At 41.7% G+C, this 23,485-nt stretch overlaps 1 protein-coding gene across 3 annotated transcripts in view; it reads left to right on the top strand.

Annotated features, from left to right (window-relative positions):
* Positions 1-23,485, top strand: part of bnc2 (basonuclin zinc finger protein 2) — a 187,370-nt gene that overhangs the window by 55,256 nt on the left and 108,629 nt on the right. For 2 of the 3 annotated variants that reach the window (XM_077604763.1, XM_077604764.1), the window contains one exon: positions 21,996-22,322. In XM_077604763.1, coding sequence (XP_077460889.1) covers positions 21,996-22,322 — 327 coding nt within the window. Of the gene's footprint in view, positions 1-21,561; positions 21,774-21,995; positions 22,323-23,485 lie in introns of those variants that run through there. The other variant, XM_077604765.1, reaches the window with a different exon arrangement.

Below are 23,485 nucleotides of genomic sequence, written 5' to 3'. Positions count from 1 at the left end.
GTCAATACTGCAGTCGTCTTCCTTCAAGGCCCCCCAATGGTTGCAGATAATCTAGCCTTGGTCATTTTCCCTTTTCAGATACATTCTTTCTTTGTATATGTAAATGAATTGACAACATTTATTTTCTGTCTTGGACAGATATTGACATTACGCGTGTACGTTACATTACGTTCTTGGACGGTGGCCTTGCCCTCTCTTTGATTGTGGCGAGGCGTTCGTGTACACGAGCTCCGTAAACATACATGGCGCGTAGCGGCGCGGGTTTTCGACGTAGGCGGCGCTGTGGGGATGGCGGGCGTCCCGACGCCTCGCACCGCAAAACCTGGCGGAAAGAGAAGCGGTTTGGGGTTAGGCACGGGACACCCGAGTTTTGTGTTGTATCATTCCTTCGACCACTCGCCACATCCTTTTTGTCATGGCTAACGCGAGGAAGCGCACGCACTTCCAAATTCCACGCATAAAGTGCATTGTGGGTTTTGGGTTTGTGTGTATGTGTGTGTGTTTTTTTTGTTTTTTTTCATACCGGGAAAGATTTGATACGTGTCGGTTTTGAACCTGCTTTTGTATCTCCTTGGAGTGGCTGCCAAACGTGTGGATGGAGCCAAGTAGGGCGCCGCAGGAACCACCCACTTGTGCTCTTTCACAGTTCAATGGTTGACGGAAGGAGAATTTCTCCTGAAAATCAGTTTAGATTGATTACATCACTTGCGCTGTCAAACAACAAACAAAATAACAAAATCAAATGTGTCATTGCGTTGTTGCCTTTTTTTAAAAACTTTTTTTAAATCCATCTTCTCTTCAACCAACATTTGATTCTGCCGAACCATTCAAAGCCCAATTAAATGCCGGCAAATTAAAATTCTAAACTTTTAATGGGACAAAAAAGACAACAAAATAGAATGCGTTTATAGATTTGTAAGATATTGATGTTTTTTTGTCAGGGAAGGAAAAAATGTTAAGCTAAATTCATGAATATGATACATTTGTATGACTGTGTGACTAATTATTACAATGAATAATTACTAATATTAATTTAATTTCCATATTGTAAACACATTTCTTAAAAAAAAAATAGTGTTAATTTTCTACGCAAAGTTGGCCGGGTTAATTTAAAATAAAATACATTTAGTGTCCCTCATGTACATGAGTGTGTGTGTATATATATATATATATATATATAAAATTCTTATTATAATTTTTTTAAATTGTATTTATTAAAAAAAAGATATATATATATATTTTAATAAATACAATTTAAAAAAATTATAACAAGAATTAAAAAAATAAAATGAAATACAATAAATAAATAAATTAAAATAAAAATAATAAAAAAATAAAAAAAATAAATTATTATTATTATTATTAGTAGTAGTTTTTTAAGATGAATACTGTTTTTTAGTAGTATTATTATTAGTTTTTTAAGATGAATACTGTTTTTTAGTATTTTTAGATTTTTAAAATTGTCATTTAATTTTCATTTACCACGAATACTCACATATTTGCAATCGATTTCATGCCAATCACTATCAAAATATGAGTGAACATAAAATACAGCAAATTTATTGGTCACGTGCGAATAGAAAATTTACAGCTAAAATGCCGCATGGACACTTTAGTCTTCTAATGTATTCTAACGGACACGGTATACACATAAATATTTTTATATGTGAGTGTATGTATACCTATTTACAGTACAAGACTTTCCCAAGTCCATCTTGAAAGCAAATCTCCCCAGTACTTCTGTTCAAGAGTGTTTGTTTGTGCGCGGGTGTCTTTGGTGTGCAAAGAGGTTGTTGTGCGACCGTGTTGTGATGAGATCAGCAGGAAACGGCACCCTCCCCTAAACTCGCCTCAGTGGTCCCAGCATCATTACCGCCAACGGCTGCCGCACGCCGCCTTATCTGGCTGATACGGTGACAGCCACTCCGCCAGGACGCCCGCACACGCAAAACCACTCACGGCAATCTTTCGGGAGTCGTCCCGCGTGGCTCCGGCTTCGATGAGGCCGCGGCCCACGCCGTGCGTTTCTTGCGACCGGGGGGGGGGGAGGGGTTAGAATGGGCCGCCAAGGTGGGCTTTTAGCTTGGTTGCGTGGACAGAATAGAGAAAATACACTGTATTTACGACTATAAGGCGCACATAAAAGTCTTAAATTTTCTCCAAATTAGACAGGGCGCCTTATAATCCAGTGCGCTTTATATATGGACCAATACTAAAATTGTTATCACGATAAAATAAAATAAATCAGTCAATAGGACAACTACGGCAAGCAGCCCCCGACTCTACTATTTTCCCGTAGATAAAGTACTGCGCAGTGACTGTTGGGATATATAGTTTTTTTTTTGTCAATACACCCAATGGATTGTGGCCTGGCGATCGGCATCAACACAGTTGCGAACCATGGAAGACAGCCTTGGAATAGTTACGCTAGCTACTAGCTAGCGTAACTATTTGCGAATGGTTTGTGGCCGCTTGGACGAACGTATTAAACTCAGCGTTTTCGATGGACAATTGTTCGATTCGGACACAGAAAATGAGGAGTTTTGTTGGTTTTGTGGGTGATGACGACGCGAGTGCATTGTAAAATGGCGAAATAAAGTACAACCGAACTCAGTCTTGCTTCCGTTGCCTTTTTAAAAACGTGTTTTTAGCATGCAGGTGTAGCGTGCATTTGGTGCATGTAGCACCAAATTAATGTGTTCGCCGTTGTAGTATATTGATACTATTAGTGCAAAGTTATCACAGCCGTCAACCTGGGTTTATTGACAAAAGGACGATATATCCCAGCAGTCACTGCGCACCGGAAATAGCGTCTGGGGCTGCTTCCGTAGACAGCGCTATTACAGTTCCATATATTATATATATATATATATATATATATATATATATATATATATATATATATATATATATATATATATATATATATGCCATGCCTGGCTGCGTCTTTAAAAACGGTGCGTCCTTTGTGTGTGTAAAATACAGAAATAGCACTCGTTATTGACACTGTGGCAAAAAATACGATGCGCCAAATAGTTGTGAAAATACTGTATTTAAAAAAATAAATGGTTAGTAGGTCTGCCTCGCAGTTTTCTGATCGAGGGTTCAATTCCGGCCCTTCTCGTGTGGACTTTGCATGTTTTCTGGTTTCCTCCCACACATGCGTGGTGGGCTAGCTGGTTAAATAATCGAAATTGTTCTTAGATATGAGTGTGATTGATTGTTTGTGTCATGGTGCCCTCCGATTGGCTGGCCACGGTGACCGTTTACACCCACTAAAGCGCTTAAAAGTCATTTGCCAACGAGATACGGCTTTTTAAATGATGAATTCTCACTCCAGGCATATTTTTAAGCTTTATGTGCTGTCAGCTTCATTCGTTTTTTTTAATGACGTCTATAAACGGGGCTATTTTACAGGCAGGGAATATATATGGTTAGGGGAGGAGTCTGTTTTGCATTGAGAAAGTGACACCAATTTATTCGCCTTTCATTGGCTGAACTGATGCACATCTGTGGGTTACTGAAAACGTTTATCTGGGACAGCGTTTGGTAACGTAACATGTCGTTTTGACTGTATTTACTGATTCGTCTGTTTGCATGTTGAAGGTCTCAATTGAGCCTCGACTCTCAAAGATCTTGGAATTGCTCTCAGTCTTGGCCTTGGCTTCTAAATGACTCTGGATTTTTTCCTCCATTGGCCTTGATTGTGGTCTTGACTCCATTTCCTTGCTTCTGGACTTGACTCCCAAAATGTTAGTCTTTGTTATGGACTCCCTGAAGTCTGAGGATTTATCCCAGTGTTGGCTTGGAACTAGACTTGCTTTAAACTAGGTCTAGGTATTGTTTTAGTTTTGATCTTGGTGTGATTTAAGCTAGACCACTTGTGTCAAAGTGGCGGCCCGGGGGCCAAATCTGGCCCGCCGCATCATTTTGTGTGGCCCGGGAAAGTAAATCATGAGTGCCGACTTTCTGTTTTAGGATCAAATTAAAATGAAGAGTATAGATGTATATTAAATTTCCTGAATGTGCCCCTTTTAAATCAATAATTGTATTTTTTAATCCACTTTTTTCTGTGTTTTTAGTTCAAAAATCATTTTGTAAAATCTAAAAATATATTTAAAAAAGCTAAAATAAACATTTTTTTAGATCTATAAAAAAAATGAATATTCAGGGCTTTTAATCCAGTTCTTTTAATCCATTTAAAAAAAAAAAAAATCTAGATATTATATCTAAAACGTGAAATCAAGTTGACGTTAAAGCGGCCCACGAACCAACCCGAGTCTGACACCCTTGAGCTAGACTTTTAGCCTTGATTTTGGTCTTGGACTCTACACCCCAAAGTGTCGATGTTGTTGTTCTCCTTTTGGATTTTCAACTTGTCTCCCAAAAGACACCATCTTGGTCTTGGATTAAAATGAAAAATTAAGACTGAGTCTGCAACTTGACTCCCAAAAGACCCAGTTTTGCTCTTATTCTTGGACTCGACTTCCAAAAGACTAAAAAGTCTTAAAATGTTGACTTGGGTTGGGCTCACTATATCTGAAATGCTTATCATAAATGTTAGTCCTTGCATCTTTAAGAGAAGACCCATCCCATGATTGATTTTGGACTTGATTCCCTAAATCCTGGTCAATCCTGGTCTTGGTTATGGACTTGACTCCTCTCGGTTTCAGACTCGATTTAAAATAAACTTAGTAGTCATGGTGTCAGTATTGGGCTTCATCTTGTTCATCTTATATTTTCTTTTGGTGACTTCCAGAAGAGTCTTGACTCCTAAAACTCGTGATTTGGTCTCAAGTAAACAAAGTCATGACAGCACTTGACGTGGTTTTGTTCCAGCTGGTGTCGTCAACCTGTTCTCAACCTTTTTGTTTTTTTCCCGCAATCCTACTTGTCTGGTCCTGGTCTCTGCCCTTCTCCTCGCTTGGTTTGTTCTGGCGGTGTACCTTGCAGGGAGGGATTAGCATCATCCCAATCGTGCCGAGTCATGCGACAAAAAAGACGGCACCTGATTTCACCTCGCTTAGGGCACGGGTGGACTCAAACAAACACTCCTTGGAATTCCTGGGCTTGTTTCAGAGTGCTTGGCTTTGGTGACTAAACCATTTCTCCAACCCGTATGAATTGGTGTCAATGGCATGCGAGATGTCATTGCTATGAAATTCCAAGAAAAAATTGCAACTTTATAGTCTTATTGAGGGCTATAACTAGTGCATTTATATTTGTATTTGTTTTATTATACTTCATTTAGCTTTCATTTGTTTGGTAAAGTACGCCACAATTTGTAGCAAATTTTGATATTGTACGTGAGCCAAAAATTACGTCTAAGTTGATATATATATATATATATATGTGTATATATATATATATTTTATATGTGTATATATATATATATTTATATATATATATATATATATATATATATATATATATATATATATATATATATATATATATATATATATATATATTTATTTATATATATATATATATATATATATATATATCATTTGTTTGGTAAAGTACGCCACAATTTGTAGCAAATTTTGATATTGTACATGAGCCAAAAAATTACGTCTATAAGTTGAGGGGAGTGTAAGTAGTGCTGGGCAATATATATATATATATATATATATATATATATATATATATATATATATATATATATATATATATATATATTTATTAAAAAAATCAGTTTAGACATTGCCCCCCCCCTAATTTTTCCGCTTTCCCCAACTAGAAACTGACAAGACAAATAAACAAGAGCAAGTATATTGTATTTTTATTTTAAAAAATATTTTACTATAAAATATTTTACTATAATACTTAATTTAGCTTTCATTTGTTTGGTAAAGTACGCCACAATTGTGTAGCAAATATTGATATTGTACATGAGCCAAAAAATTACGTCTATAAGTTGAGGGGGCAAGTAAGTAGTGCTGGGCAATCTATATTTATTAAAAAAATCAATTTACACAAGTATATTGTATTTAAAAAAAAAAAAACTATATTTTGCTATAACAAATAATCTTTTAAAAACTGAATTAAGCATTTAAATACCACCTCAGCAATACACCCAATGTTTAGTCTAGTTTTACTCCCATATTTCTTTCCACTTTAACCCCTGTATCCATCCGACAGTGATAAAACAGATTTTCTTCCCCCCTAGCAAGCCCCCCTAATAGATGTACCACTAAGTGGTATGAGTACTGGTATATTTTCTTTCTTTTTTTTGCTTTCTGGCACTCCTACTTAGTCCACCGTGCATCTGTGAAGAAATTGGCTGGTTTCAGGGGCACTTGGCGAAGCAAAAATGAACAGTACGGACTTATTTTTGGAGGGCGATGTGACGCCCTGACGCAGGTAACAACTTGTCTTGTCTTCTTCCTCGTGCAGCTGTTCCCAGTCACTTACATTTTTGCATTTTGGAACGGTGGCTTTTTAAAAAAAAAGTATGAAAGGGTGACTTTTTTACACGCCAATGTGTGTATTTGTGTGTGTGATGTTAAGATGTCTTCTATATGGAAGCAATTAGCGCTAAGCTTCTCACTCTGGGCCAAAACGGAATATACCATCCAAGCCAGCCGCTTTTTCTCGTTCTCACTTTCACTTGCTGTCTTTCTGGACGTAATTACTTTCGCATGAGTCCCCAGAAGATAGGGGGAAACTCTTTTGGGCCCCCCCACTTCCTTTGGGGTACACGCCGGCTGTTGGTCCGGAATGTAAAATGTACGCGTGGCCGTGAACCGTTTCGGGGCACGTTTGATTGGGAAAGTCTTGAATAGGGGGGTTAAAGATGGCCGCCTTTGTTGTGATAGGATAATATTTCTGATGTTGGGGTATCGGTTAAAGTTTTAAAATATGGTGGCAAGGTTGTGTTGTGCCCTAAAACAAGATTTTTTTCAGTTTTAGGGGTTGTTTTGAAACAGGGTTGTTTTCTAAACCAAATTATTTTGTCTAGCTGAGACACATATTTATTTATGTGATTAAAGAAGCAAATTTAATCTGATAAGATTAAGAAATGAATTGACGGCTAATTGATCGAAGTAATTGACTACTATTTTGTTGGAATTGTTTGGCAAGGTTTTAAAAATAAAAACCTTTGTGTCATTAAAAAGGGGACAAACATTTATCTATTTTTCTTAGTCAATTTTATTTAAAAGAAATAATTATATAGTTTTAAAGAGAAATACCAAAGACAGTCTTTAAAAAAATTATACTAAACTCTGAATAAATTTGAATTGAATACAAGGTCGAAAATATTTAATATTTATTTATTTTTCAAAAATTATGTTTTGGTAAATTTTAAAAATGATTTTTGTCTCTTATTTGAATTTTTTTTAAATAAATAGAACACATTTTGAAAAAACAATATTTTTCGTAATCATAATGTAAAGTCCAGAACAATATAACAGTAAACATCTCGTGATATTTACGCAAACTGATAACATACTGTATTTTCACGACTATATGGCGCATCACATTTAAAGGCGCAGTGTCAGTATTGGTACAATTTTAGTATTGGTCCATACATAAAGCGCACTGGATTATAAGGCGCCCTGTCTATTTTGGAGAAAATTTAAGACTTTTAAGTGCGCCTTATAGTTGTGAAAATACGGTAACTCATCACAAAAAAAATCATCGTTCCCCGTTTTTTAACCTTGCATTCATACCGTTTCGCACCTGATGAACTTTGTAGAAGTGACGAGGAGCTCCACAGTTAGGCGTTGTCGACTAAAAAAGCAAGTTGCTTCCCTCTTGTGGCACGTTTAGGCAATTGCAAACCATTTAGCTTGGCGTCAACCACTACTTAATTCCCCTTGTCGTTAAAAACCTCCGTCCCAATTTAATGAATCTCCCTTGCAACCCGGGAGAAAGCTATACGTCCCGCATTTTTTCCCCACCTTCCCACGTAAAAGCGACGAGTGACGGCGGCCAGAGTTTCCCCCGTCTTCAAACGCTTTCCGCGTTGGCGGGCGGCGAGGCCTCAACATTCCCATCCCGTGAGTCCGAGCCCGGCCCGTCAACAGAAGGACCCCAGATTGCGCCGGCCCCTTTTTGGCAAGCGTGCCCGCGCCCCTCCGTCTCCGTAACCTTGATTTTCGCCACGACCCAGCACCCCCACTCCCATAAAAAGAGCCTCCTCCCCCTGTTTGCGAATTCCTGCCGTGCCATTTGGACCGCGGCGTCCCCGGCAAAATAAGTTCCTAGCGGCGGGCGACCGGACCGACCGGTGGGAAAATTGAAGCTGAAGGCTTCAAATAAATAAGGCGTCATCTGACAGGTCGGTTAGACGAAAAGAGCTCGGAACGTGCCACCAAGGTCAAGAGTCAACCACAAGTGACTTTTAATGAACGCTAGATTGCCTTTGGAAAGAAAGCATTTCTTGGAATGCTTATTGGCACAAAATACTTTGCATTTTTTTAATCATTTTTTTTAAGTAGGAGTGCAGAAACGTGAGCCGCTCGACTGAAACGAAACAATATTTTACTTTTTGGATTGAGTTTAGTGAAATGATAAGATATCTGAAAATACGATAAAAATTAGCATAAGACTCCCATTTTTCATCCTGAAAATTTTAGTTATGCAAAAATGTATATGTTGGCTTTTTTATTCCCTCATTTTTTAAATTATATTCATTCATTTTCTGAACCGCTTTGTCCGCACAAGGGTCGCGGGGGTGTCGGAGTTTATCCCAGCTAACTTCGGGTACGAGGCCTGAATTGGTGGCCAGCCAATCGCAGTACACGAGGAGACAAATAACCAATCACTCGTAGCTAGGGGCAATTTCGAGGGCTAAATTAGCCTAGCATGAACATTTTTGGGATGTGGGAGGAAACCGGAGTACCCGGAGAAAACCCACACGGGCCCAAGGAGATCACATACAAGTTCCACACAGGTGGAGTGACCTGGATTCGAACCAAGAACTGTGAGGCCGACCCGCTAACCACTTAGCCGCCCTTTTATTATAATACTTCCAAATTATTTTTATTATACCAAGTTGCTGTTAGAAAGTTTTTAAAAAATATATACAATTTTCTGCGCATGCAGATGACAAGTTAGAAATTTTAAGTTAATAATTGATTCCCATTTTAACATAATTATCCCAATTTTCTTGATTTTTAATGCGAGTTATTGCCTAAAATTCACCATATTAACTCATTGGCTGCCATTGACACCCATAGACGCCCGAACCATTTGAACTGTCAGACGCTGGCGGCGTGTAAAATCGGTAAATTTGACTTTACGCGTAAAAATAAAAGGGGATAAAATATATTTTGGGTCACACCGGGAAGTTTAGGATTTGGAATGTAGGGCGTCACTCTGCAGTCGGGGTTTGAAACGGAGGTTATAACGGCTTTTCATTGTCATTCATCTTGTTCATTTTGGCTTTTAAAATAGCTCAACATTCTCTTTTTGCTCCTGCCTGCCAATTTGGAGCGGCTGCCAAAGACGGATTACAGCGCAGCGCATATCAAAGCGTATCAATCTTGCGCCCCTGGAAGGCATCGCTCTTCTAATGAATAATTACTGCTTTCCAAATAGGAAGTAGCCATGCCAAATTGTTGCCACCGCCGTCTTTTAGGACACTTGACGACTGACTGATGAGCTCCGGTGGAAGGCCTTCAATGTCAGTATAGCGCCACCTCTGGTCTTTGGAGGATTGCGCCCCCAACCCCCCAAAAATCGATTTTTCGACTCATCGCTAGATCCAAAAATGTCATCTGGTGGGCGGATTTTAATGCTATTTTTTTTCTTTTAAATTTACTTGGCTTCTACTAAAATACCCGAATACAACGAAGCCAGGGGTCGGCAACTCAAGATGTTCAGCCATATTGGCCAAAAAAATAAAAAACAACTATATCAGATTAAGGCTAGCGTGTCGGCCTCACAGTTCTGGGGTTCTGGGTTCAAATCCAGGTCGGTCCACCTATGTGGATGTCCTTCGCGGTTTTGCGTGGTTTTTCTCTGGTACTCCAATTTCCTCCCACATTCCCAAAACATGCATGCTAAGCTAATTGAAGAACCTAAATTGCCCCTAGCTACGAGTGATTGGTTACTTGTCTTATTTTGCCCTGCGATTGGCTAGCCACCAATTCAGGGTGTCCCTCCTGCCTCGTGGGATAGGCTCCGGCACCCCCGCAAACCTAGTGAGGCTAAAACAGTTTCAGAAAAGGAATACATGTCAAATTAAAAGCTTTATAATGAAGGCAACACATGCTAAATGCTAAAAACAACCAATCTCGAATCAGATCGAATGCAAAAATAAGCCATTTGGACATCCTTAAAAAGATGACCAATCCATTTGGACCGGACATTTGTTGTTTCGTTCTCCCGACATGAACAGGCCTCTTCGCTCGTCTCGTGTTTTTTTGTCCGGGATTAAAGATAAAGAAGTAAAATGGTGTTTTATGCGAATCCTCCGGCGCTAGCATGGCACGACTTAAAAGGCTCTGATTAGCGTCCCGCAGGTTGGCAGCGAAGGAACCCGTCACACATGCGCGCTTCCTGAAGCACCCCCGCGTCCCCCCCGAGACCCTCTCTGCGTGTTAATTAAAGGAGTCTCCACTCGCAATTAGACGGCCTCGCCGCGAGCTTGGCCGCACGCGCACCGACGTGCGCGGAAAACGAAGGCTTTTTTTGCGGAGTTTCACGTCAGGTTGCCATCGTGTCGTGGTTCATCCACACCGGGGGGTGTCAAACGTGCGGCCCGCTGGGTCGTGGCAGTTTGTAGGTGCAGAATTAAATGCTTTTGTCGACTAGGGCGCCGCAAAAGTAGAAATGTTTTTCGTCATTCGCCCCTGCTTTCAAAACGGCACTTTCAATGGCAGCCTAAGAGTTAATAAGGAAGGTTAAAATGCCCCCAAACCAACAGGAAGTCACCTGGAAATGGCCAAATATCAGCAAAGTCCCTCCAAATTAAGAGCAAATGATCCAAAATGGAACAAAAAGTGACCCTAAAGTACACTAAAATGACAAATACGTAACACATTGACCACGATAAATGTCCAATTTGCTCTAGATTAGATTCGATAACATTAGATTAGATTACATTAGATTAGATTACATTAGATTAGATTAGTTTATCTTAATTTATCTTTTTTATCTTAGTGTATCTTAGTGTATCTTAGTGTATCTTAGTGTATCTTAGTGTATCTTAGTGTATCTTAGTTTATCTTAGTGTATCTTAGTTTATCTTAGTTTATTTTAGATTAGATTATTTTATCTTATCTTTGTTTATTTTATCTTAGTTTTTTATATCTTATTTTATCTTATCTTATTTTATCTTAGTTTGTTTTATCTTAGTTTATTTTATCTTATTTTATGTTATCTTAGTTTTTTATATCTTATCTTATTTTATTTTATCTTAGCTTTTTATATCTTATCTTATTTCATCTCATCTTACCTTATCTTATTTTATCTTATCTTGTTTTATCTTAGTTTATTTTATCTTATTTTATCTTATCGTATTTTATCTTATTTTATCTTATCTTATTTTATCTTATTTTATCTTATCTTATTTTATCTTAGATTAGGTTAGATTAGATTAGGTTAGATTAGATTAGATAACTATTCATCCCGTATTCGGGAAATTTCTAATTTCCAACTTCAATTCTAATTTCTATTCAATTTCTAACTGCCTCATCTTCAATACAATTGACGGTGCTCAGTGTCCAATCCTGTGAGTCGATCGTGTATTCGTGACATTTAGTTAGCACGAAACCAAACTGAGTTTGACACCCCTGATTTAGAGCATGCTTTTGGAATGCGGGAGGAATCCGGAGTACCCGGAGCAAACCCACACGAGCACAGGGATGGAACCCTCAATCTCAGAACCAACTTTGTTGATTTCCTGCATTTATTCCACTTTTCCAATGACAAAATCGCCTAATTCAATTGTATTGTAAACCTGCTGACTTTGCAGTACTTGAGGACAGACATATCGCCCAGCCCTAATTACCAGCGCACTTCAATCCAACGCCTTATCACCGTCATTCAGCCCTTGCGTAATCCCTCCTTCCTTTCCCCCTCCGGTCCGTCTTAACGTGGACGCGGGAGTCCAAAAGAAGCTAACTGGCCCGTCGTCCCAGTCTCCTGATGTGGCAAATTAAAGATGTCGGCGTTCTCGGGAAATGGAGGCCAGGCGCACCCTAAGTGAGCCAAGGGCGACTTCGGCACACCCCCAGCGACGGTCGCCCCCCCTCCCGCCGCCGTCGTTTTGGCCAATGTTCACAGCCGAGTTCGACGGCGGCGCCGCCGCCGCTTAGCGTCGTTACTTATTTATCGTCGACGACGGCCGCGATGACAGGGCCACTCACTCCGGGAAAGCCTCCGGGGCCGGGCGGCGTCCCTTCAAGACGGGGCGTAAAAATTTTAAGAGCCTCGGGCCCGGTTTGATGATTTTGACGCGGCTTTGCTTGTAGCCGACTTGTCGGGTGCATTCAGGGGGCTAAATGCTCTAATGCTTTTACCCTCTCGCCGCATATGTGCGTCTCAAAGTGAAGTTAATAATTTAGCCGTTGGCTTCGTCCCCTTCGCCCGCCGTCCCTCCCTGCCCCCCCCTCGAGTCGTCCATTCACGGCCCCTTCATGCCTGTCGCCTCTAGGGATGTGCGGGTAATCGAATAATTGACAGCTTTTCTTATAGTCGATTTATAGACATTCAAACAGCTCCCAATTCTTTATTTCAGTCTTTTTAAGTCCCACTGTCGCGGATTTTTACACTCCAGTTAAAAGATTCATTCATTTTATGAAACACTTATCCGGGGGGTGCCGCAGCCCATCCCAGTCAACTACCCTGATCACAGAGCACAAACAATCACTTTTAGCTTTGATGACAGATTTTCGCACACCAATTACATGATTAATTCACTCATTCTTCAAATTGCTTATCTTCATAAGGGTCGCGGGGGGTGCTGGAGCCTATCCCAGCCAACTATTATGATCGCAGAGCACAAACAAACACATAGCTTTGATCACAGATTTTTCACACACCAATTACATGATTAATTCGTTCATTATTCAAACTGCTTATCCTCATAAGGGTCGCGGGGGGTGCTGGAGCTTATCCCAGCCAACTACCCACAACCGATGGCAAACCAATCGCAAGACACAAGGAGAAAAACAACCAATCACTTATATCTTCATGGAAATTTAGTGTTCAACCAGCTAACCTAGCATGCACATTATTTGGGGGTGTGGGAGGAAACTGGAGTACCCAGAGAAAACCCACGTAAGCCCGGCAACAACATACAAACTGCACACAGAGAGGGGACCCACCTGGGATCGAACCCTTGACTCCACCAATTTCATGATATCATCTGATTTAGATCTTTTCATCGTTTCAGTAAATATTCTAGTTTATTAATGTGATTTTTATTATTGAATTCATTGATGTGGTTTAACGTTTTGGTTTTGATTGGATCTTTTTGGTGCTCACTTTCAGATGGTTTGAGGTTTTTTTTGCCTTTTTGTGAGAAGGTGGTTAGCATGTAGCTACAGGAAATATGAGGCTTGTACTTTTTTTTAGCCTTTAGCATGAGCTCACATATTTTATTTTATTTTAAGGTTCACGTTTCGAGGCTTATCTTTCCAAATTATTCCATGAACGACGTAGAAAGCGCCCTGTTTGAACGTCAATTCCGATCGGACGCTCCAAGCCAAACGCACTCGCAATAATGGCGAGCGCGTGTTAATAAACGAGAGCTTTCAACAAAGCCTCTCCCTGCCACTGACCTCCTATATATTTTAATACCACTTGATGTTCACTTAACCCACGCTGGCTCTCCCGTAATTGAAACCTGATGGCCAAACCATGATTGTGTCGAACACTCGACTTTTACGTTAAGATTCCATCTTTTCTCCTTCAAACGACGGGCACGGACGTCCAATCCACTTTGACTCGACCGACTACAAACTGTAAACCAAAACACCCCCGAAGCGGAACGTCTGTTTTTATTTGAACGTTCCGTAAATCAAGCCGCGACTCTTTTCCGCGACATAAAATTTTATAGCAACATCGCGAAGTCGCTAGCGTGTTTGTCGTCTCGTTCGCGGTTATGTTCCTTGTCGTGGGTGCCGTAAATAAATACTCGGACCCCTAATGTCGCCCACATGTTGCCCCCCCCCCCCCCCCCATCCCTTCAGTACTGCCTCCAATTTTTTTTTAAATTATTTTTTTCCGGCTCGCGTGAGGTCATTTCGGTTATCAAAAGCATTCGCGGACTTCCTTCTTCCTCACAGTTAGCGGGGCGGGGGGGAATATTTAATACGCGGTTCCCATTACTTCACCAGCTCACTACGGAGCACAGCTGGTTGCCCACCGCACCCCCCGCGCGGCGGAAAGAAAACGACGCAATCGGCAGGAATTTGGAGTTTGCAGGTGTCTTTTGCGGGGTTTCGTCAGTCTCGATTGAAAATGAAGTCTAAAAGCGGGTTGGGTGCGCAGTTCTGGGGTCGGGGGTTCGATTCCCGGGTGGGTCGTCATTGTGTGAAGTTTGCATGTTTTCCCTGGGGTTGCGTGGGTTTTCTCTGGGTGCTCCGGTTTCCTCCCATGTCATCAAAACATGCTAGCTAGTCAGATTGAAATATGAGGGGTGCTGGAGCCTAGCCCAGCTGATTTTGAGCACCAGGGGGTGAATTTGTGGCCAGCCAATCACAGGGCACAAAGAGACAAACAAACTAGGGATAATTTAGAGCAAGGGTGTCAGACTCGGCTTGGTTCGCGGGCCGCGTTAACGTCAACTTGATTTCACGTGGGCCGGACCATTGTAGATATGATATTTAGATTTTTTAAATTATAAATGGATTAAAAGTGGATTAAAAGCCCTGAATATTCAGTTTTTATAGATCTAAAACAATGTTTATTTTAGCTTTTTTTAAATATATTTTTAGATTTTACAAAATGATTTTTGAACTAAAAACAGAGTAAAAATGGATTAAAAAAATGACAATTATTGATTTAAAAGGGGGAAATCAGGAAATTTAATATACATCTATACTTTATTATATTTTAATTTGATCCTAAAACAGAAAGTCGGCACTCATGATTTACTTTCCTGGGCCACACAAAATGATGCAGCGGGCCAGATTTGGCCCCCAGGCCGCCACTTTGACACCTGTGATTTAGTGTGTCCAATCATCCTACCATGCATGTTTTTGGAATATGGGAAGAAAGCAGAAAACCCACGCAGGCCCCGGGTAGAAAATGCAAACTCCAGACAGGTGGACCGACCTGGATTTGAACCCAGAACTGCGAGTCCGACGCCATAACCGTTCATCCGCCCGAACGAGAAATAATGAGAAAGAAAGAAAAGTTGAAAGAAGCACTTTGTCCAATTCTCTGTGGTTTTCGAGCTGGGAGGGTGAGGAGGGGGTGTGTGTGGGGGGGGGGGGGTTGGCAGGGGTTGCCACGGCAGCGTTCCGGATGGTCGGGCGGTCTCCTCTCGGGAGGGACGGGGGGCTGTCAGGGAGCCTGGCAGGTAGAGACACAAGGCCCTGTGACTGGGGGGCGAGCACGGGTCAGTGGGAGAGGACGCCGGCGAGGGCGGATGGAGGCGAGGCGAGGCGGCCATGAGGTGATGAGGTCTGAGGCCTGTCTGATGAGCTGAGGAGAGGAGAAAGCGCCGCTACTAAATGAGGGTGGAGATGATTAGGAGGGGGGGGGGAGTTATCCAAGTGTGAGTGGAGGGGAGATTCCAATTGGGGGGAGGCGCTGGGAGGGTGGTCGTCAGATAGGCGCGCCTCCGCCAAGTGACGGAATTCCAACTCTTTTCGCGTTGTCTTATCCTCATTATCATGTTTCGAGTCGAGCGAAAAGTTGAGAGAATGTCTTTAAACATTCTTACTGTCAGTTTAAAAAATATATACTTTGTAGGGCCATACTAAACGATTATTTTATTATTTTAAACCATGCTGAAGGTGTATTTTAGGGCCAATGTCGTTACTGCAATAGTTAATTGATGAATGCATTATTAATATTATTTTTCTAATTTTAAAGTGGAAATGTTGTCTTAGTTTTTCAACTTTTTTTAATTTATTCACTTTTTTGCTGTTTATTCTCATAAGACGGGGGCTGGAATTTGATTTGACTCTATTTTATAATATGTTAACTAAAAAAAGGAGCAAAAATTTGTTTTCATTTCACATTATTGACAGAGTACTACTTTTTTTTCTAACTCGTGCTCTTAATAGTAAATGTTCTAACACAGCCAATATTATTTTCATTTTTCCCTTAATTGTATCCATTAAAAAATATGATAATAAGTTTTCCAAAAAATATTGGCCCTCTATAATCGTCAAAAAAGCAAATTGATTGATTATCTATAGAAATATTATTTCTTGCTCTGTATATAGAACTATATACAGTTCCTTTCATATTATTTATTATTATTTTTTGCAGTATTTTGGGTGATAATTTACATTGATTTCATCAACGGATCGCACAAATCGTCAATGTTCAAAATAATCGTTTCTAAAAAATGGCCAAACTTATTCCATATAGCCGAAAGCGGAACAAAAGCAACAACAACATCAGACACAAAAAAAAACTATTCCAAGTGAACGCATCACATTTCCAATAAGCAAAACCGCCATTATCTTTTACCCGAATGGCTAAACGTTAGTTTCAAATGCGGGTTGTTGGACCACATTTTGCCCCGCCCCTCCAAATTAAAGGAAAATGTCCGGGTGTGACGGCGAGTTCACGGAGCGAGAGCACACACGGCTCAGGGCTGCTACTGCCGGTGACCCGATCCGTGCCCCCCGGGGACGTAAATCGGCGGCGACCATGTGACGGGGCGCGGCGTGTCGATCAGATGGCACCGGGATAGAAGTGTCACTGTTTGCCGACGGAGCCAAAGGACATCACATGACGCCATTTTGCTTGTGATTGCGGGCAGAGCGGCGGCGGGGGCACCCCAAGGTCTCCTCGTAATGACACGTGGACACATGATCGCTCTCTTTAAGGACTTTTTTTTGACAGCGATCGCCAATATTCGGTTCGTTCATGGTTATTTGTCGGGTGGCATCGAGGACGTTCGTTTTGATTGGATTTTTTGGGACTCTTTTAATAATGTAGTATCATAAAAAAACTTCTTTTGGGTATTTTTGACTTTAAAAGCACTCATAGTTTGGGAAATTCTAAAGTGAATGTTTCGGAGGTGGGGGTTTATGCGAGAATTAGTTCGGAAGTTTAAGAAATAATCACAGTGAAAAAGTGGTTAGCGTGTTGGCCTCGCAGTTCTGGGGTCGAGGGTTTGAACCCAGGTGTGTGGTGTTTGCATGTTCTCCACAGGCTTGCGTGGGTTTAACCGGGTACTCTTACATTCCAAAAACATGCTAGGCTACATTGTTGGACATGCTAAATTGCTCTTAGCTACTAGCGATTGGTTGTTTGTCTCCTTCTGCTCTGCGATTGGCTGGCCAACCAATCAGGCTATCCCCTGCCTGGTGCTCATAGTTGGCTGGGATAGGCTCCAGCACCCCCACAACCCACTTTCAAAACGCAAAACTTATTCAGGATATGACATTGCGATTCGAAATGAGTTAAAATGGCGACCCAAAAACCAAAACTTTCTTACATTTTTAGTTTTTTTTCATGTAAATTGCTGGAAAAAAACATTGCTTGATTTTGTGTGTGATTTTTATAGTTTTGATGCTCTCCCCAGGCTTGCGTGGGTTTTACCGGGTACTCCGGTTTCCCAAAAACATGCTAGGCTACCTGGTTGAAAACTCTTAAATTTCCCCTTGCTACGTGCGATTGGTTGTTTGTCTTCTTGTGCCCAGTGATTGGCTGAATCTGTCTATCCCCTACCTGGTTCCCATGGTTGGCTGGATCGGCTCCAGCACCCCCCACAACCCACTTTCAAAACGCAAAACTTATTCAGAACATGACATTGCGATACGAACTGAGTTAAAATGGCAACCCATAGACCAAAACGTTTTAGTTTTTTTTCATGTAAATTGCTTAAAAAAACATTGCTTGATTTTGTATGTGATTTCAATAGTTTTGATACAAAATACGTATTCAGTCGCAAAGACCGGCATAGTAAACTACGGAAGATTGGTCGCATTTGGCAGCTGTGAATTAGCAAACGAACATTGACGTGTTTTTGACAGCAGCGTTAGCGTCATGTTTGCGTACCCGCGTCGGGGGAATAAAGACGCGGTGGCAGAGTGTTAACCTCGCGGCCACTCTGGCATCGATCCGGGGCTACGCGCTGACTTTTCTCGCTGCCACCAACACACCCACACACACACACACGCACAAAAGCCACCCAAGCGACCTCACAACCCCCCCCCCCCCCCACGTCATCTGCCTTTCTTCCCACCTCACTTTTGCTCTAATGAGTTGCAACACTGATAACGAGGCTGATGATCTTCCATTGATTGGCCTATCACTTGCTTGTCTGGTAATTGATCCGTAGCCGAGGCTCTAGTTAATTATACGGCGTCGGTCATGGACCCTTTCCTCCCGGGGGGGCTTCTGGTGGCCTTTGGCGGGAGTATTTCTGGAGAAATGGCGGCGTCCGTCATGTCGCTTTGTCTTATTAACGTCAGTTCCGCACGGTACGGATTGCGTTTCATCGCCATCGATTTTTAGTCATGTACCGGAAACTCCACTTCAAGTCCGCCAGTTACGAACCAGTTCCGTTCCCGTAACCCGAATTCCGGCATAAATAGACCGACATTCATAGACCGACAACCATTTGCGCTCACAGTCGCACTGCCACCTAGTGGTACCTAATTTCCTACCCCCATAAAAAGATGCTACGCTAACCGTTATTGTCGTTTAGGAAGAGCCCAGAAAACACATTATTCAACATATCAACAATAAGTTATGTTACCAGAAGTTGTTTGACTTTGACGATTAGCGACGTGAGTGTGATCAAAAAACGTCAGTGTGATCAAAAAATTGCATTATATCTTGTTTGAGATGTTTCTATGTGAAAGTTGAACTTTTGGTTTGGACATGGCGTTAGCTTTACCAATGTTTGTCGTAAAAATATAAGTGTATATATATACATATTTTGGAATTTCCTGATACATTTTAGATCACGTGTCAAAGTGGCGGCCCGGGGGCCAAATCTGGCCCGCCGCATCATTTTGTGTGGCCCAGGAAAGTAAATCATGAGTGCCGACTTTCTGTTTTAGGATCAAATTAAAATGAAGAGTATAGATTTATATTAAATTTCCTGATTTTCCCCCTTTTAAATCAATAATTGTAATTTTTTAATCCATTTTTTCTGTGTTTTTAGTTCAAAAATAATTTTGTAAAATCTAAAAATATATTTTAAAAAAGCTAAAATAAACAATGTTTTAGATCTATAAAAATGGAATATTCAGAGCTTTTAATGCAGTTCTTTTAATCCATTTATTAAAAAAAATCTAAATATGATATCTAAAATGGTCCGGCCCACGTGAAATCAACTTGACGTTAAAGCGGCCCGCGAACCAACCCGAGTCTGACACCCTTGTTTTAGATTATTTTGATGCTTAGCGTAGCACTAATTAACACATTTCTATTGACAGTTGTAGAACCACTCACCGTAGTCCTTTTCTTTGTAAAATACAGCAAAAAAACTGGTTTACTTCCATTTGGCTGTTAGCCAGAGTTGCTAACGAGTGATGTCACAGATTGACGGCTTCTTCGCACACTGCGTTTTCTTCCGTTTAGTTTCATTAGCGGCCAGCGTTGCAATTGTTTTATCGCAAAATGCTTAATATGTCTTATGTAGGAAGAAATTGCTCCAACACTGCCGATGTAAGCCCTTTTTTCCAAATTTTCTCTCCGTGTTGTGGAGGAAATTGCTCCAACGCTGCCGATGTCAGCCTTTTTTTTCAAATTTTCTGTCCAATCAAGCTGCTATGTATTCTGGTCTTCTGGCAAATGGCATATGGCCAATGAAATTGGGTCTTTTTTAGGGGTAAAGTTCAGTTTTAAAAAAAAGTGTTGGAAAGTTAGCATGCGGGCTAGCTGCTGTAGTGAATAAAGGATTTAGCTAGCGTCGCCATGTTTGTAAAATCGAGGGTTGATATTTAATATTCAGAAGATGCGAGGTTAATTTTCTTCTCTCTGTGCTTTTGAGCTTTTACGATAAAATCTCATCAAAATCGATTACAATTCAAATTTCGTATTGCAACTCGTCACACGGTAAACACAACGAGTACACACGTTTCCCTGAAGACATCATTGTTCTTTAAGTCCGCTGACGTTTTTTGGGGTACAATTTCAATTGCTATAAATCTGTGTGAGTCTTGATACTTTACTTTTGAATACTCTTTGACAAGATTTTAGCATGTAAAATCCCGGATAGTGAGACTTTAAGACGCGACCTAGCATGTGTAGTTCTCGGCCGTGTGTGTGAGTGTGCCCCCCCCCCTCATTTTTTGACTGCTACTGCTGCTGTGGGGACCAATTTGGCTAAAATGGAACCTCTTCCTCATTTTTTTCTTAATTAAAATTCGAGGGCCTCTGCGGGGGGTGAGGGGGGGCCATGTGTGCGCGCTAGTGGCAGACTGCCGGCGTTCCATTAGTCTCTCATTAGAGTCGCGCAAAGTCAAACAAAGGCGGAGGATTTTGTCGTAGAATATGTCTATTGATTTTTTTTTTTGTGTGTGATGGGGGTTCTTTTGGGCTGGATAGATAGGCTTGTGAAATGGACATTGTTAAGGACAAGGCGTGTTTAAAAATATATTTTCTTAAGGAGAAATAATAGGGTAAATTTGATGCAAAACAAATCTGGAGATGATATTTTTTTTAATGTTTTGATTGTGTTTGGGGTATTTTAATAGGTATAATGTCAGTAGATTTGTGCATTTTGGTTATGAAACATGTCTATTGACTCTAAATGTGTCCAATTTTAATGTAAAAAAATTTGACAGCTTTAAAAAAGAAACTCTTTATATATTTTATTTGGAAGAAAACATGTTTTTGAGACTCCATCCATTTATTTAAACGCCCCAATCAATTTCACCCCCCAAAATTTACCCCTGACCGACCCCCCCTTCTCTCCCACTTCCAATGCATTGGACGTCAGCATCCCTTTACATCCATAGTGATGCCTCCATATCTCAACTTCATATTTTATACTTTATTAATTGATAAACTGTCAATGACAACCAATAAACCAAACCGTCTTCTACCTTTCCACATCTCACCTCCATTGGGTCTCCCCTAAAAAAATCTCCCCTCCATACCCCCCCCCCAAAAATGGCCTCTTTTTCAAAAAAAGCCCATCATGTATTACTTGATCGCAATATTTTTCCCTACAAGCTGCATATGTGAGTCTATGTCGGGACAGTCCCACCGGGGGGACTCTCCGAGACGCTCCCAGCAAACATGGTAATGAGGCAGCAGGACCCTCCACCCCTTACCTCCCCCCACCATCCATCCCTCCACCCCCTCTCCCTTTTGCCCCCGCCTCCTTTCCCCTGAGCTGAGGAGGTGTATGTGTGAGATAGAAGGAGCGAGAGAAAGAAAGAGAGAGAGAGAGGAAACAAGCGCATGTGCGTGTACGTGTACGTGTTTGTGTGTGCATGTGAATGTGTGTGTCTCCATGTCATTGAGCATCTCTGTCCGGAGAAGCGCACGCACACACACGAGTCGCGGGGCTGAGGGTCCACTTTCTCGCCGGACTAGAGAGTAGAAGGAACGGACCTGGGAAGCCAGCTTTAGGGGAGGGGGGGACACGGATCGCAAGAAAGTAGGCAGAGGAAGACAGACAGTCGTCATCTTCACTTTAGCTGGGACGCACACTGAGTTTGATGGTAAGACGCGTTCCTTATGATCGCTTTCACGCACTTTTGAGTGTTTTTTTTTGTGCGAGTGCCCATCACCTCCCAACTCGAGGCCGCTCGTCGTTTCCCACCCCTTTCTTTAAAAAAAAATGAAATAGGGCGCGTGCATAGGAGTAAGCCGGCCACCTTTTTATTTACACCCCCCCTCCTATCCCTCCTCCGCCCTGTTTCTCTCCCTCTCCCTCCATCCAGTCCAAAGAGGCAGATGTGAGAGGCAGCAGCGAGCGCCGCACAGCCCCACAGGAGCCCACCACAGCCGCTGCCGCCACCGCCACGACCACCGGCAGTGACCCGGAGACGCCCCGCAGCACGCCGCCGCCGCCGCCGCCGCCGCCTCCTCCTCCTCCTCCTCGGGCCGAGCGCGGAGAGAGCGAGCCCTCCGTTCGAAGCTCCGGGGGAGCCGGCGCGAGCTCCATGCAGTTCAGCACCAGACCGCCTAGCGCCGAGCAGCCAGGCTTCATGGGGACATGGCAGCAGCAGAGCACTGACGGCAATCTTCTCTACAGAATGTCCCAGCAGGTAAGAAAGCAACTTTTTTTTACTCTTTTTGCTGCTGATTTCAAACTTCTCGCGCTCTATCTCGTTCTTCCTAAAAGTGTTAAAAATCGAGTTCACTCACATAATCACACACGCAGTCCAAACAACATATTTAGATATATTTCAGAACTCCAAACTTGCTTGTTTTCGTGAATTCTTTAAAAAAAAAATCGAGTTTTTCCATCACCTCCGGGTCCGGGGAGCGGTGGGGTTGACTTGACGTGGCCGAGGTAGAGAGCCCCCAGCGCGGCTAAGTGAGCGCGTGTGGCCGTAAGCGAGCGCCGGTTGTCCGGAGGTTCGGAGGACGTCACGCCGACTTGTTTTGCTTCTCTTTCGGGAAGCTTTCGATCGATTTGTTGGAGGTTTTTTAGATCTTAAGCGCTTGGGAAATTGCTCTTTTTGTTTGATTTCGTTGAGTTTTGCGATTGAAGTTTCGGTTCGTTTAAAAAAAAATTGTAGGGGGGGGGGGCGACACGGTGTAGTGGGTGTGTGCGTGTGCGAGCATGTGTGTGTGTGTGTGCGTGTGTGTGTATGTGTGTGTGAGGGGGAGAAAGTGAAGATTGAGGATGCTGGTTGGCTTGGAGTCCATCAGCGGTACCAGGCACATGTTGTCACGGTTGCGCAATAACAGTGTGTGTGTGTGTGTGTGTGTGTGTGGGTGTGTGTGGGGGGCGACCATTCCAACTTGGAGGGGCTCATCTAAAAGTATGAAATGTGATGCAAGTTATAAATCCTGACGTTTCATCATTTTTAACGCACTACGGTGCGGAATTAAATGAGGTTGTCAGGTGTATTTGGGATAAAAAAGGACCCCCTCCTTTATTCAGGGGGTCTTGTGGTCGAGGGGGTCCTGGAAATCTGCGATTGCTGATTTTTCTCGCTATATTTATCATCATGGATAGGCTTTACGTTCTTATAGCACTTGTGGGAAAATAAAAAGGCCAAAAAGAATGATGTGTTTTTTTCTGTTGGGGAAAAGATGTAAATTGTGTTTAGAAAGTCGAGAAATTCGGTCTTGAAGTGTGTGTTGCATTAAAGATATTAAATGTGTATTTAAGAGAGGTGGAAAAGACGTTTTCCGTGTGAAGGTGTGGAATTAAAATGATTTAAGTAAGGGGTGTGATGTTATAAAAAGCGATGAAACA

Source organism: Stigmatopora argus, chromosome 7, assembly GCF_051989625.1.
Source record: "Stigmatopora argus isolate UIUO_Sarg chromosome 7, RoL_Sarg_1.0, whole genome shotgun sequence".
Classification (NCBI taxonomy): domain Eukaryota; kingdom Metazoa; phylum Chordata; class Actinopteri; order Syngnathiformes; family Syngnathidae; genus Stigmatopora; species Stigmatopora argus.
Note: the sequence above shows the minus strand (reverse complement) of the source record. Positions and strands in the feature narration are given on the sequence as shown.